A 13,664-nucleotide genomic window follows, 5' to 3' on the forward strand; every position below is an offset into this window, starting at 1 on the left:
TAGGGTTATTTGAGGAGGTACACCAAGTCAGATAGAGGAGGTCAGTGCTTCTTGGCAGAGCCCTTGACTACAGCTGAGGGGAGGCAGACTTGAGACATAGCCATTACAGTGTCCAGTCATTAAATGGGAGGAGGGTGTCCTTGGTGGGGGAAGAGGAGGAGGGATCAGAGCCCTGGTGCACAGAAATGTATCTCTCTTCATGATGCACCTTGAAGACTGAGGGTGTAGAGATGCCCAGGTCCTTTACCGCCATTGAAATAGGTCTTCTGGAAAGACCCAACAATAAAGAGTTGCTAGCATGCAAGAAGCCTCAAGGTCATTGTAGTCCTTAAGATCAAACGGCGTCGAGCCGGCCAAGCACTCAAACTGCCCATAAATTCTTATGAGAAGGCCCCCAATGTCGAATTCCTCTAGTGAATGAAGCATGAACAAAAAGGACAGGGTCAGCTTCCTCAAAGATCTGCTTAAATTTAGACAGATACTCTGACCTGAAGGCTGGGTAAAACCTGAAGGCTCACTTGCACATCCTGACAAAGGGGCACTGACTACCTCAGTGCTGGGGATACAATGCCAGAAGGCAGAGCCACACTAAGCTGTTGTGCAATGGTCTCCATATCAGTGGCCTGGACCAAGCTCACAGGTGTGTGGTGGTGAGTTGAAGTGGTCCCTCTGTTCACCTGAGAAAGCACAGTGGGACCTTGCTCCACTACCGATCCAAGGACAAAGCAGGGGAAGTCTTCAGGTGCCCAACATTTTTATCTTCCAGAATTCCTTCCACTGCTCCGAAGTGGAGAAGCTGGTGGGGAACCGACTTATCCAGAGTAGGTGTGATCCCTCTAAATTTGAGTCAGACTCCATGGAGCAGAAGTGGCGATGGTACCTCTTGGGGGAAGATGAACAGTGGAGCTTGGAAGAGGAGTCACTAAGAGAGCATGACCTCCTGCATTACTGATATTTCTCTTCTTTCTCTCCCTACTCTCAGAGATGCGACTCCTTGCTTTCTCAAGCAAATGCAACTCAGATAGAACCAGAATTTATGCTGCATGCTTACCTGCCCCTGCGACGAGCTATGAAGTTCTTTGTAACACACCCACGAATGGTCTTAGGGCACATTGACTGAAGCGTTTTACTCCTCGGTGTCATGACCAGGACCCAAGCACCAGATACATCCCTCGTGCTGGGCAGACACTATATAAGCTTCCTCCACTCTTTTTTACAAGTCCTTTCATGGCAGCAGTAGCGTGTTCTAAAAGCAGCGTTATGAGTGCATGGAAAATAGTAACTGAGGTCAGGGGACGGCTTTATAAATACACTACCAAAGGCATGGAGCTGCTGTGCGCCCACTGGTGGCTGAAAAAAGTTACAGAAGTCAGACTTGCACTATTAGAAGTTCCACATCTCAATTTAGAGCACAGGGAGTGTGTTCTTCTTATCACAGTTGAGAAAGCGATTTTAGACATCCTTTCAACCACTGTACGATTAGCAACTGTTTCCTTTTAGCTACTTTGCTTGAGCTGAAAATTGCAGCATAAGTTGCATCAGAATATTTGACGTTTCCCACTTCTCCTTTTATCATGTTTAATCTCATTCAAAAACATTTTACATTTGAATAAGATAAAATATGCTGACAAATGTACCTGTATTGCTTGCATAGCAATTTCCTTCCCCACATAATCCGGTTATAAAACCCTTCCTTTACTCCTGGTTGGAATCTTGGGAGGTTTGAGCAGTGGAAACTGGAGGGAGGCGGGTGGAGCGGGTCTAGATTGGGGGCACACATGTAGCAAGAGATTATTTCTGGATTGCAAAGCGCAGTTTGACTTGGAGGAAAAATATAGGCTTATATATTACCAATTGAGGCACTGGGAACCACATCCAGTGGTGAAGGTGGGAGGGCCTGGGAACTTTACCCTGTTTGAAACCGTTGTCTTCCACCCTTGTTCCTCTAATATATAAACCTTTGCTGGAGAGACCGCACACAGGCATCACTATGTGTATAAACAAATGCATGTCTGCATTTAAAGGGTTTAAAAGTGTGTGGGGTCCAGAGCTGCAATACAAGATTATTAATTGGTGGCATTATACTCCAGTGAAATTGCACAAGTTTGATCCACGCAAGCCTGACGTGCGTTGGAGGGGCTTCACATCAGGTGGGGATACCAATATTTGAGACTTTTGGCTTGAGGTGCAAACTACAATCAGAGGGATTTTGGGGGAAATCAATAACTGATGACCCATCTTTGATTTCATTAGGCCTTTTGAGGGATGGGGAAGGGTTGTGCATATACATAGTGTATGCAATTAGTGTTGTTCGCTAAATGCTCTATAGCTAGGAAATGTACTAGGAGAGACACCATCAGTTATCCAGAGGTTTCCGAACAACTGGGATCTCGTGAGCATGTGAAAAATGACAGCGAATATCACAGGCCCACACAAGAAATATGTTGGAATTGGCAACTTTTTAATAGTTTTTTGCAGCAAAAGATTGTAAGGAATTAATTTCCAAAAGACTCAAATTGCCTGACCTGCTTCCAGAGTTTGAGGATATGTGACCTATGTTACTGTGCTGCTTGCCCTGGTCATCTGAGAGGAGTGCAGGGGTGAGGATTTGCTAATGAAACACTTGTGTATGAGCGCAATATACCTAAAATATCATAGATATATGATGCATGTATATAGAATGGAATTTGTGCAACTGATATCTTAGAATGAGAAATTATTTACCATAATGTTCTTTATATGGATTTTTCTCCCGCAGATTGCTCATCTGCGATATCCCGTCCAGCTTCAGCTGCTCAGAAAACCTTTCGACAGGAGAAGTAGTGGCTCTTGACTTGGCCATCGATCCACCTTGACTCTATGCTCGGACGTCGGCTCTGGACACGACGTAGTGGTCGTACATATACTGCGTCACTACGCCACCGTACCTCAGTCCCTCCCGCCCCCTGAGTTCAGCCACTGCATGGGAAAACTAGCAAGAAAAAGATGTCAAAACAGCCAAAAGAGGATAGAAAATCAAATCCCAACTGGGATATATTCTTTTTCTACATAGAGATTGGACCAAGAAAGGGACAGAGGACCCTAGAACCATTGGAAACTCTTTCTTCTCAAGTGAAAGAAAGCCACCCACTGCAGACGCTTTTATATCGGGGATGAATGAGAGGGATGATCCATAGAAAGAACATAACGGTAAGCAATTTCTCCTTCAATGGATTGCCTTTCCCCCGAAGATTCCTCATCAGATTCCCAAAGCAGTAGTAATGTTGGATACGGGATGAAAGCTTTCACAGCAGAAGATTCTGCAACACCGACCTTCCAAAGCAAGCATCAGCCCCACGGGCGACGTTCAGTATGTAATATTTTGTGAATGTGTGAACTGAAGACTAGGTTGAAGGCCGTCGAATGTCTTTAACCGGTACTCCCCATTGCAGTGCAGTAGCGGTAGAAAACCCTCTGGAGGAATGGGCCTTAATGACCCGGGGCAACCCCTTGCCTGCGTTTTAATAGCACTCAGATGCACAACATGATCCATCTTGAAATTGTTTGTTTAGAGACTGCCAGACCTCTTCTGGCTGCAGAGAAAGCCACAAACAATTCGTCAACTTTTCTGAACTCAGCCATCCAGGCTACATAAAAGCTCAACGCCCTTTTAGGGTCCAGTCTGTGAAAGCCCTCCTACTCCTTAGAGGGGTGTGGTGGTGGAGAACACACAGGAAGATCAAATGCTTGGGATATGTGGAACTTAGGCAGCAATCCGGGCCTCAGCTTCATAGAGACCTTCTCACGAAGGAAGCAATAAAAATGAGGCTTACAAGGTAGGGCCTGCAGCTCGCCGACCCGCCTGGCCAAAGTGATGGCCACCAGGAAAGCAGTTTTCAGATTTAGTAACCGCAGAGAACACTAATGTAAGGGCTCAAACGAGCCACCATAAGAAATGAGGACCAAATGTAGGTCCGAATCAGGAACGACAAAGGCAATAGGCAGAAACGTAGTCACAAGGCCCTTCAGGAATTGGGACATAATCGGGACCATGAAGAAGGACCCTTGAGCCGGAGACCTTTTGAACACAGACAAAGCAGCCACGTACCCTTTGACTGTGGTGAACTGAAGAGGGCAGTGACAGAATGAACTCCATCTCGGTAGTGGTGGGGCAAGAGATAGGGCAAATCTCACATTCCATGCACCATGCCTCAAATCTTCTCCACCTGCACACATACAGAGATCTTGTTGATGGCCTGCATGCTGTAAGGGAGGCATGGTATCACAAGTAGACACTGACAAGAGTTGCAAGTTTCAAAACCTTTATTGTTAAATGCAAGGGGTTTGGAAAATAATAAAGAAACAATCCTAGTCAGTCTTAGTGAAACAATAAAGGCCTATACTAACAAAAACTTGATGCCTGCCTTCACTATAATACACTCTAATGTGATATAGGAACATGCATCTACCAAAGGAAAAATCAGTGATGAAATGAAATGTCAGAATGGCAATATAAATCAGTATTATTTCTCGTCCCCACATTGTACAACACAGGGTTAGATGGAACACTTGATGAACGAACACACTTTGGCTTGCGAACACAATTAGGCGGCTGGCTCTGCCCTCCAGAAACTTTCTTGGCCATTCAAGTCTGAGTCACAAGTTCACAGGTTTAACCTCTGGTGTTCCTCTCAACCAAGTCCAGGTCATCCTTCAAACTTCTACACAGGTTCAGCAAAACAGTTTCTAAGTATAGTATTTGATCAAAGTTCACTATAGGCTCTCCTCAATCGGGCTCAAACCTTTCATATTTTAAATTCGCTGTCGAAGACCTTCGAAACTCGGCGGATTTTCTCTCTCACCTCCACATGACCACTTCGACCCTCCTTTATTTCTTTACTTCCACTTTACATATTTTCCTTCAGTTCCAATGTCTTTTGGAAAATGTACTTGTTACGTATGACTTGCATTTCAAATGGATCTCCCTCAGTCGGACTCAGACCCTCATTTTACTTTCACATGGGTCTCCGACAGTTGGGCTCAAACCCTCTTTTCATTCTCTTGCCAAATTCAACAAAACAAAGTTCAACAGCTTTTCACTTAACGCTCATCTCTCACTTCCTACTGCCCCCTACATCTTTAAAACATTTCACAGAGACTTTCAATTGGGCAATCTCACATCGCCGGACCACTCTACTACTTTGCATTTTGTGTTTACATTTCTTAACAATGGATTCACTTTCTCCCGCAACTTATCGGCGCTCGCGTAACTTTCATCCCTCAGATACAGTCACAAGCCTTCCAATTAAACACAGACCAGGCTTTCTTGGCTTCCTTCAACTCTCAGGTCGTGGTAAGAAGCTTTCCATCCTTTGTACCTTTGATGTACGAGTCAAGGTTGTTAACACTGCTGCTTTTGCGCCTCCCCAACTCTACCATTCACCAGGGAGGGTGGCTGGTAACCTTATAGCACTCGGAAGACTCTTTCTGCCTTCCAGCTGGGTTGTCATGCGCAATCCTCATGGCCTTTCGGAAATAACGTTCTTTCACTGGGGAAGTCTCTGGCTTGCTGCCCCCTCGGATTAACCCCTCAGTGTGTCGCTCTCCTTCGCCTGGTTCGCCATAGCCCTGGAGGGACTGCTCCTTCTCGAGCAATACCTTTCTCAAAGTGCGTCTCAGTGTTCCACCTTTTAACCATGTAGGGAGAGGTAATGGGCATTAGGCGTGCGTAATTAAAGTCAAGTGCCTGACCCTGCCTGATCTCGTTAGAGGGACATGTCCAATGTATTGCATGGGTGGTAACCCTTTCAGCCTAAGACGTCCTCTTCCTCGGCTCAGTGTTTGTGTACGAAGGGGGGGAGCTGGGAAGTTGGAACATCCCATAAGATAGGACTGGATAGGGATATTGTAAAGGCGGGGATACCGCGTCTTGCCATTAGGTGTCCCTCCCCGAGGACCCCTCATCACCCAGATGATCCTCCAGCACTTGTCCACCCCCAGGGTCTGGATCCAAAGGCAATGGCCATGCGCTGGACACCTGAGCAAGGGATCCCCGGGGTCTGGGCATTGAAACACCCTATGGTTTTTCACAGTGCAGACAGCAACACCTCAAGTACCTCAGAGAGGTCCCAATTATCATATCTCATCCTCTCAATAGACACTCATTTAGGGTGGGGGATTCCAGGTTTAGGTGGAGAACCTGGATGATGAGTCAACCAAAGAGGTGGACAGATGGTCAAGTCTAGAGGATCTGAGTACCAAGTCCTCCTCGCCCAATACGCGATGATCAAGTTCGAGGTTGCTCGAAACATCCTCAACCTACTGAGAACCCACTGAATGATGGGAATCGGAGGGAAGGTTTAGTGGAGAGGGAAGGTCCAGTACACTAGAAACACACCCCCTAGTGCGCTGTCTGCTGGGAATTCCCTCTAGCAAAGCAGTCTGCATTTCCTATTGGACTCTGTGGCAAATAAATCCACTACTGACGTACCCCAGAGAGAGAGACCGTACTTCACACTCGTTTGAGACTGTGCTCTGCTTGCTCAGAGCATCCGTCACACCGTTCATTGTTCTTGTTAGATGAACTGGTGAGAATGAGATCTGGTTTTTCAGTGGCCAGAACCACGGCTGCTTTGTTTCCCTGCACAGGGGGAGGAAGCGCACGCCACCCTGCTTGTTCAAGTAGTGCATGGACACTGTATAGTCCGTCAGTATCAGGACATGGTTCTCCTTCAGAGAAGTTGCAAATGCTTTCAGGGCTAACCTGAAGGCTTGCAATTCCAGCCTGTTGACGTGCCAGCTGGCCTCCATTGCTGATCAAAGGCTGCTCACCTGCAAGTCCATACAGTGAGCATCCCAACCTTTCAGAGACGCATCGTGACCACCGTGAACTGGGGCCACCGAGGCCAGAATGGTTCCTCTGCTAGCATGTTGTTGCTGCTGACCCACGAAGAGAGTTTGTCGACCCACGGACCTGTGACACTCTGACAACGTACCTCAAAGTGCCGAAGTACTGGGACCTCTGACCCCATAGGAGGCATTACAAAGATTGCATCCGCAGACTGGCCTCAGGCACCAGAAAAATGCAGGAGGCCATAACACCTAAGAGGTTTAGGACAGGCTGTTAAGGTGGCATTGTTCTGGAGAAGATGGACCATCTGTGCAATGCTGGCGACTCTCTCCTCGGAGGTGGGGAGTAGGCCTTCCCCACCCAAGTGTGGCCACACCCACAGCCACCTTTTTAAACATTTCCAACATTTGTGTCTTTAAGTCCTCCCATTCGTTTCTGGACGCCGGCCCTGCCGATGACTTAGCGTGTTCAGAAGAAGAATCCGAATTCTGCTGTGTTGGTGCCGTCATTTCTTCTTGTGAGAGGAAGACGATGACGAGTGGCTTGGGAATGCAATCTTCTCTTGGTATTACGCTGATGGCATTCTTCCTTCTATGGGGTAGGCACTTCTGTTTTGGCCTCTGAGGACCGAATGGTAAACCGTGCTGGCGACTTGGAGGGTGGTCGGCCTACCATGAGCTTTGCCAACCTGCTCACTGAGTGACTTTGGGCTCATTTTACCACAAGATGTACAGCCCTGGGTGTCATGACCAGTGCCAAGGCACCAAACGCATATATTGTGCGTGTCGGTGACCGACATCTTCGAGCCACATTGTTTGCAGCGCTTGCAACCCGAAACTCGGGGTGCGGACACAGTCGCTCGCATGAATAAAATAAAAATAAAAAAAAGAAAACTGTTGACTGAAATTTCGAAGAGATTCAATTGGTAGTGCTCCTCTCGAGCAGCATGTTGAGCGTGTGGAAAAAAGGAACCAAGGTACAGGGGCGTAGTGATGCAGTATATGTACGTCTGGAGCCGACGACCGAGCATAGAGTCAAAGCGGATCGACGGCCGAGTCGAGGTCCAGTAGCCCCCCTGTTGAAAGGTTTTCCAAGCAGCTGAAGCAGGATGGGATATCTATCTTATGAGGAATCTGCGGGAGAAAGGCAATCCGTTGTACTGGTGTGTTCTACTGAAGTTTATTGTCATTTCTGTCCGAAAGCAATGTTGGATTGCTTCTTATTTGTAAGCAAGGTGTTTTGAGATGAAGGAATTTGGTTAAAAAAACAAAGAACATTTTTATGATGTTCAAAATGTGATATATACATGCCCAATGTGTTCTGTATCACCACTACAGAAAAAAACATCACAATGATCAATATAAAAACAGAATTGAAGACAGACAAATGTCTGAGAACAGTTTGAACACAGCCAGGAGACAATCGGAGTCGGACAAAGCTTACGAAAATACAATAATGCACATGTCAGTTTGACAAATTAAGTGTGCTAGCGAGGAGGGAAAAGACCGAAGTTGGTCACAGGACCCCAAATGCATGGTTTTTAAATCCTTAGGATCCTAGAATGCCTACAGTTGGCTTCTGCAGGTGAAATAGGTCACAAAGGTAGTCAGAGATTCAACCATAGTGTTTTTAAGTGGCACAGTGACTAAAATAGGCCTATAATCTATCTACAGGCGCACAGCTGCAGATCCATCAACACGCGTTAAGAGCTGCAGATCCACTAACAAATGAACTAAGACTGGGCTAGCCTTCCAATCCCTTACTTGTATCACCCAAGTGTAACCCTTTGTATCCCCTCTCTCCAGGTCCGTCCAAGTGTACCCCAAATACTCTATCACTCTAATTGTATGCATATTATTGTACCCTATCACTGTACACCATTATTGTACAGTACTCTGCTGCTTCACTATATAAAAGCCAGCAAATACATATCACCTAAAACAGCTGACATAGGTGTGGACAATTCAACAACACAGAGTTTTAGCACAGAGGTAAAATTAATAAACATGTGTCTTTTCAAAACGTTCATTAGACAATAAATCTTTAACTGTTAAATCTTTTAACACTACATACTCCTTGATATGCCAATGATTTGGCAGTGTTGAAGTAAGGCAGAACTGGATTGAACTCCCAGGTTATCCTTGACCACCTACTTATTTTATTCATACATTTGACTGGATGCATAAGCACATGTCACTGGGCTCATGTATGTGATAGGAAAGCACCATTGTTATTTATATGAAATCTGGAAGGCTGTTTTATCGTATTGTCCAAACGACCTATGATAGATCTAAAAAGAATGGGAGACAGAGCAGGAAGCTACTTGTAAATTTCAATAACACATTTAATTATGAAGTCTATAACTAAGAAAATACCTATCCTAAACTTGCTCAATACCTTCTGTACATGAGTAGAGAAGAGAGAACTACCATCAAATTGAACAACAAAGAATTGGACCTTACTATAATCACTTAACTGAAGACAAGAGCCAGGTCTGTCTCCTTGTGGTTGGGAGACATGTTTCAAACAGTCTTAAGTCTATGATCCGATTCCAAACAATTTGCACTGGGTCAAATCAGAGATGGCCCAAACTCTGCGATTTGCTCCTGCCGCTTTATACTAGATTCATAAAGATTCAAATTACAGAAAAGGTGGAGATGCCTGGAACACAAGCAAATCTTTGTGAATTGCATTTGTACGCAAGCCTCTCAGATGCTCCAGGCATCTCCAGATTTGCTCACTTTTAGCCTCTGTGAATCAGGTAGCAGGTTTGAATCAAAGATGCTCACAGGCAGCTCCGATTTGCTACAGTGCACATTTTTGTGAATCAGGCACTACACCTGCTTTTCAGCTCTGTGTCATACTTTGAATTCCTTCGTGGATTCTCGCGAATAGAAGAGGAATCCCCGAAAACAAATATCTACCCCATGGTTATACACAAAGCAGTGAGATCAAAGCAAGGACATATGATTGGCTAAGCATCAAGCTACTATTTTGCTGGCTGTACCAGTAGCTCCATGAGTCAAGCGTTTGCTGCCAACATCTGCATTAAACGTGCAGATCGCAGGTTAAACTCCTGAAGGGCTTTAGCTTTGCATGGATCCAAACTAGTTACATTCACAACTGAATCATTTGGTAAAAATAACACCAGTTCTTTAAAGCACTACGAAATGACAAAAACTATGGCAGCAGGTAGCGAAATAAAATCAAGTGACTATTTTTCCTATTATATTTCCAAGACATTTTCTCCAAAGATGGCAGGAAGATCCAAAATGTAAGAAAAAGTGAGGAACCAGATAGAAGAATAACTTAAGAGTAGAATTTCTCAAACCATACCTAATGAGGACTGACATTTTAAAGTGGCAGTAGAATTGAACACTTCAACAATTCAACATTCAGGCCACCGGTCTACCCAACCTGTGTGGCAAAACAGTAAAGCGTAGTTGGCGTTTGTGTTCAGTGAAGCCAAATGCATGTGAAAGACTGTGAATTATAGGTTTGAAGCTGCACGTTTAAATGTATGCATACAGTTCAGCAGTGCATACTTGTGGGCATGGTTGCTTGAAAATCATTCGATTCGAGAGTCGAGAGCAGGGGATGGGAAGTAAAGGTTAATAAACCATTGTGAGAAAGCACCATAGTACCTGGGAAACAAACCCAGCCCTGCAACAATAAAATGAAAAGGTGCCAACATAAATGAGAGAAAAAATAACAAATCACATGGGAACAACTTTGGAGATATTTTCTTTAATCTTCTGACATGCAGACACAGTCGATCCCAATGAATTGTTTCTTCATTTCTTTGAGTTATGGCCAAATGAGCTTGAGAAACACAAAGTTAGACGAAATCAACACTGAGTAATAGCGTCAACATTCATGAAAATTTCATTGTCAAGTTTCCCTTGGTTGCAGGCCCACACAAGTTTCAGGAAAAGGAGGAAAATGCTGCTGAAATGGTTTTTGCCTGAAATAGTATTGAATCAAGTGTGGGAACTAGTTTGGAAGGCATGACTTTCACCCAAGGCACCCCCTGCCACAGCACACTTATTGCTCTCCGGCACACACTGATGCTGCAGAATCCATTTGCTGTAATATTTGAATCAGTGACGAGAGAGAGTACTATATAATCTAGAATTCCACGCTTCAAATTGGGAGGCCTCCATTTTTGCTGCATCTGTGATGCTCTGGTTAAACACTATGGGCTTAGTTTCCTAGATGGGCATAATTGTTATTCACTTAGCCAACACTTTATTTCTATACATTTTTCAGACTCCCTCACTGCACCCCCTCCACTTACCTGCGGGACTGACGCATTGCGATCCGGTCCCACAGCTACTCCCGTGTGGCCGCCACAGACATGGAAAAGGGACTTAGTCCCTTTTCTCTATGGCGGAAGCCATCTTTTCTTTTTTTTTCTTTTTCATTTTTCATCGGGTGATCGGCTGCACTAGCAGCGCGATGAAAAATTGTGAAAGCCATTCACATCCCAGACGAACCCCTGGGTGCAAAGGGCTCTCGCCCTACCAGGAGTGCGGACATTGCCATTAACGGCCCACAGCCCGAGCTGAGACCCGAGCGAAGGCGGGCAGTTAAAGGCCATGTCCGCCTTCCTGGCAGGACATGAAAGCCATATTAACATGAATAGCAACGAAAAGTACACTGATAAATAAATAAAGCGAGGCCAATGTAGTTATCCCAAGAAAATAGTTAACTATTACAGGGGATGGGCAGGACATAAGTACCAGAGGAAACTTTAACGGTAAAATGCCTTCCAGACTGACACTGTAAACGTATCAGAAAATACTGTCCTGCAAGCAACAGAACAAAGATTAATTGGTATTTAATATGTGAGCCAAATCACACAAAGAGCGCCCCCATCGTCAAGTAAGAAAGGTTGCAACTTGCTGTCAAGGATGAATGAGTCACCTAAGTGAGAATGAACTGATGGCTCCATTTGGTTTTAAGTGTATGGAAGGGATGTCTTTGCAGACCCCCTGGTACTTGTTAACTGAATCCTGATGAGGAACGAGACTCTGCAATTCAATTTATCATGTTATCTGCTTTAAAGAGGATTTAGCAATAGCGGTCTATTATTGCGTAACAGCAAAAAAACCTTGTTTGCGTTGTGCCTTAACTTTCCAAAGCAACAGACCACAGCCCCGTGGACCACCATGGGCCCTTGTCTGTGCCCTCCTTTTTTTTTTTTTAAAGAACTCACTGTGCTAAAAAGGGGCGGCAGGAAGAATAGTGGCACTCAACAGATGTTACAGGGCTCCATACTCTAGGTGCACCCATGATTCAAACTTACTTTGCTGACATATTTGTCTGGAGCTCAGCTCCTCTAGCTACAACGGTCAATGTGAACAAAGGATGGCCATCACAGAGGCGAGGAATGGGAGGTCCACTTGAATGGACTTGGACCTTTTTTCCATTTCTATGGTGGCATGCAGAAAGAGTAGGGGGCGGAGAATGAGTGCCTAGAAAGGAGCTGATGGGCCTGAGTGGAAGACAAGATGAAGGAAGAGAGGGTAATGGAGGTGCTGCTCAGACAGATCAAAATGCGGGCCTACACCGGAAGTTAAAGCCCACCTTCAGGGTCATCCAAGTGGATGTTCTGCACATCAAGGAGGCAATAGTGCATACATTATCAGTACACTTATGGGCACCATATTCTGACTGTTGCAACTATTTATTGGTGGTGAATACAAATTAAAACTATTCTAAGGAATGAGGGAATAGAATGAAAAAAGAAATTAACAAGGTTTGAAAAATTGGCACAATCAAATTAGCTTTACTTCAGCATAGTGCCATGAAAGCATACATATAGATAAAACATTGCACGGGTGGTATAGCTCAGTGGCAAGGCGCTCGTCTTGGAAGCAAGACGCAGAGCAACACAGGCTTGAATCCCAGTCCGCACTTAGAAACCTCTTCGGTATTAAGCGCGTTATAAATAACCAATTATAATTATGTAACAGTTAAAACACTTGGTAATTTCATAGTTGTGTGGAATATTAGACAAACATTAAAACAATTTGGGAGCATAGCAGCAAAAGTTACTAATGTGCAATTGAGTGCAGATTGTTCAATACAGCGGATACGGCTACCTCACACTCGCTATATCCGATCATGGCGGAAGAACTACACACCACAAGCACCACATATTTATGCACTGTTAGTTTGCAAATTATATATGCATCCATCTCTCCCTTGGATGCTTGTACTTCGTGCATTATGATGGAAAATGGATAATCACTGCTTCAATTCGAAATTTTAGATTTTAGGTAGGATTGCATCACGTGGTCCACAATACATTACATAATATAAACACAGTTATGATAAAGATTAAAATGCAAAGTTTCTAAAACATTTCTAAGAAAGTAAAATGCATAGTAACTACCAGCTGGTCCGTAAAAGGTTATTAATGTTACTATGATGAATTTTGAAAAATTGGCACAGAACTATGGTTGGGTTTTTCTTGACCTTGCTAGATATTGCCCTTCAAGTACAACTAAACATTTACCTGCAGTGTACAAGGATCGCTTCACTCTCCACTCTCTTTTCTCTCACACACGTCACAAACTCCAAAAAGTCAGAAGAGTCATCAGGGACGCCGTGATCGGGCCACGCAACATACTGGAGATGAGTAACAGTATGCTCTTCCCCCGTCTAAAAAATAGGAAATCTGTTATGAACAAATGCAATGCTTAATGTAAATGCTTCGCAAAATACAATGGGTTATACTTTAATGACAAGTGGAAAGCCAGCAGCTGAACCAAGGAGTCCACATGTAGAAAAGGGACAGCGCACATCTTTGGGCATTCAATGACTCATG

At 44.5% G+C, this 13,664-nt stretch overlaps 1 protein-coding gene across 8 annotated transcripts in view; it reads right to left on the bottom strand.

Annotated features, from left to right (window-relative positions):
• Positions 1 to 13,664, bottom strand: part of PTPN3 (protein tyrosine phosphatase non-receptor type 3) — a 2,254,194-nt gene that overhangs the window by 109,775 nt on the left and 2,130,755 nt on the right. For all 8 annotated transcript variants that reach the window (XM_069620560.1, XM_069620561.1, XM_069620557.1 and 5 more), the window contains one exon: positions 13,353 to 13,498. In XM_069620560.1, coding sequence (XP_069476661.1) covers positions 13,353 to 13,498 — 146 coding nt within the window. The remainder of the gene's footprint in view (positions 1 to 13,352; positions 13,499 to 13,664) is intronic.

The sequence above is a fragment of the Ambystoma mexicanum genome, chromosome 5q, assembly GCF_040938575.1.
Source record: "Ambystoma mexicanum isolate Mex_15411 chromosome 5q, UKY_AmexF1_1, whole genome shotgun sequence".
Taxonomy (NCBI): domain Eukaryota; kingdom Metazoa; phylum Chordata; class Amphibia; order Caudata; family Ambystomatidae; genus Ambystoma; species Ambystoma mexicanum.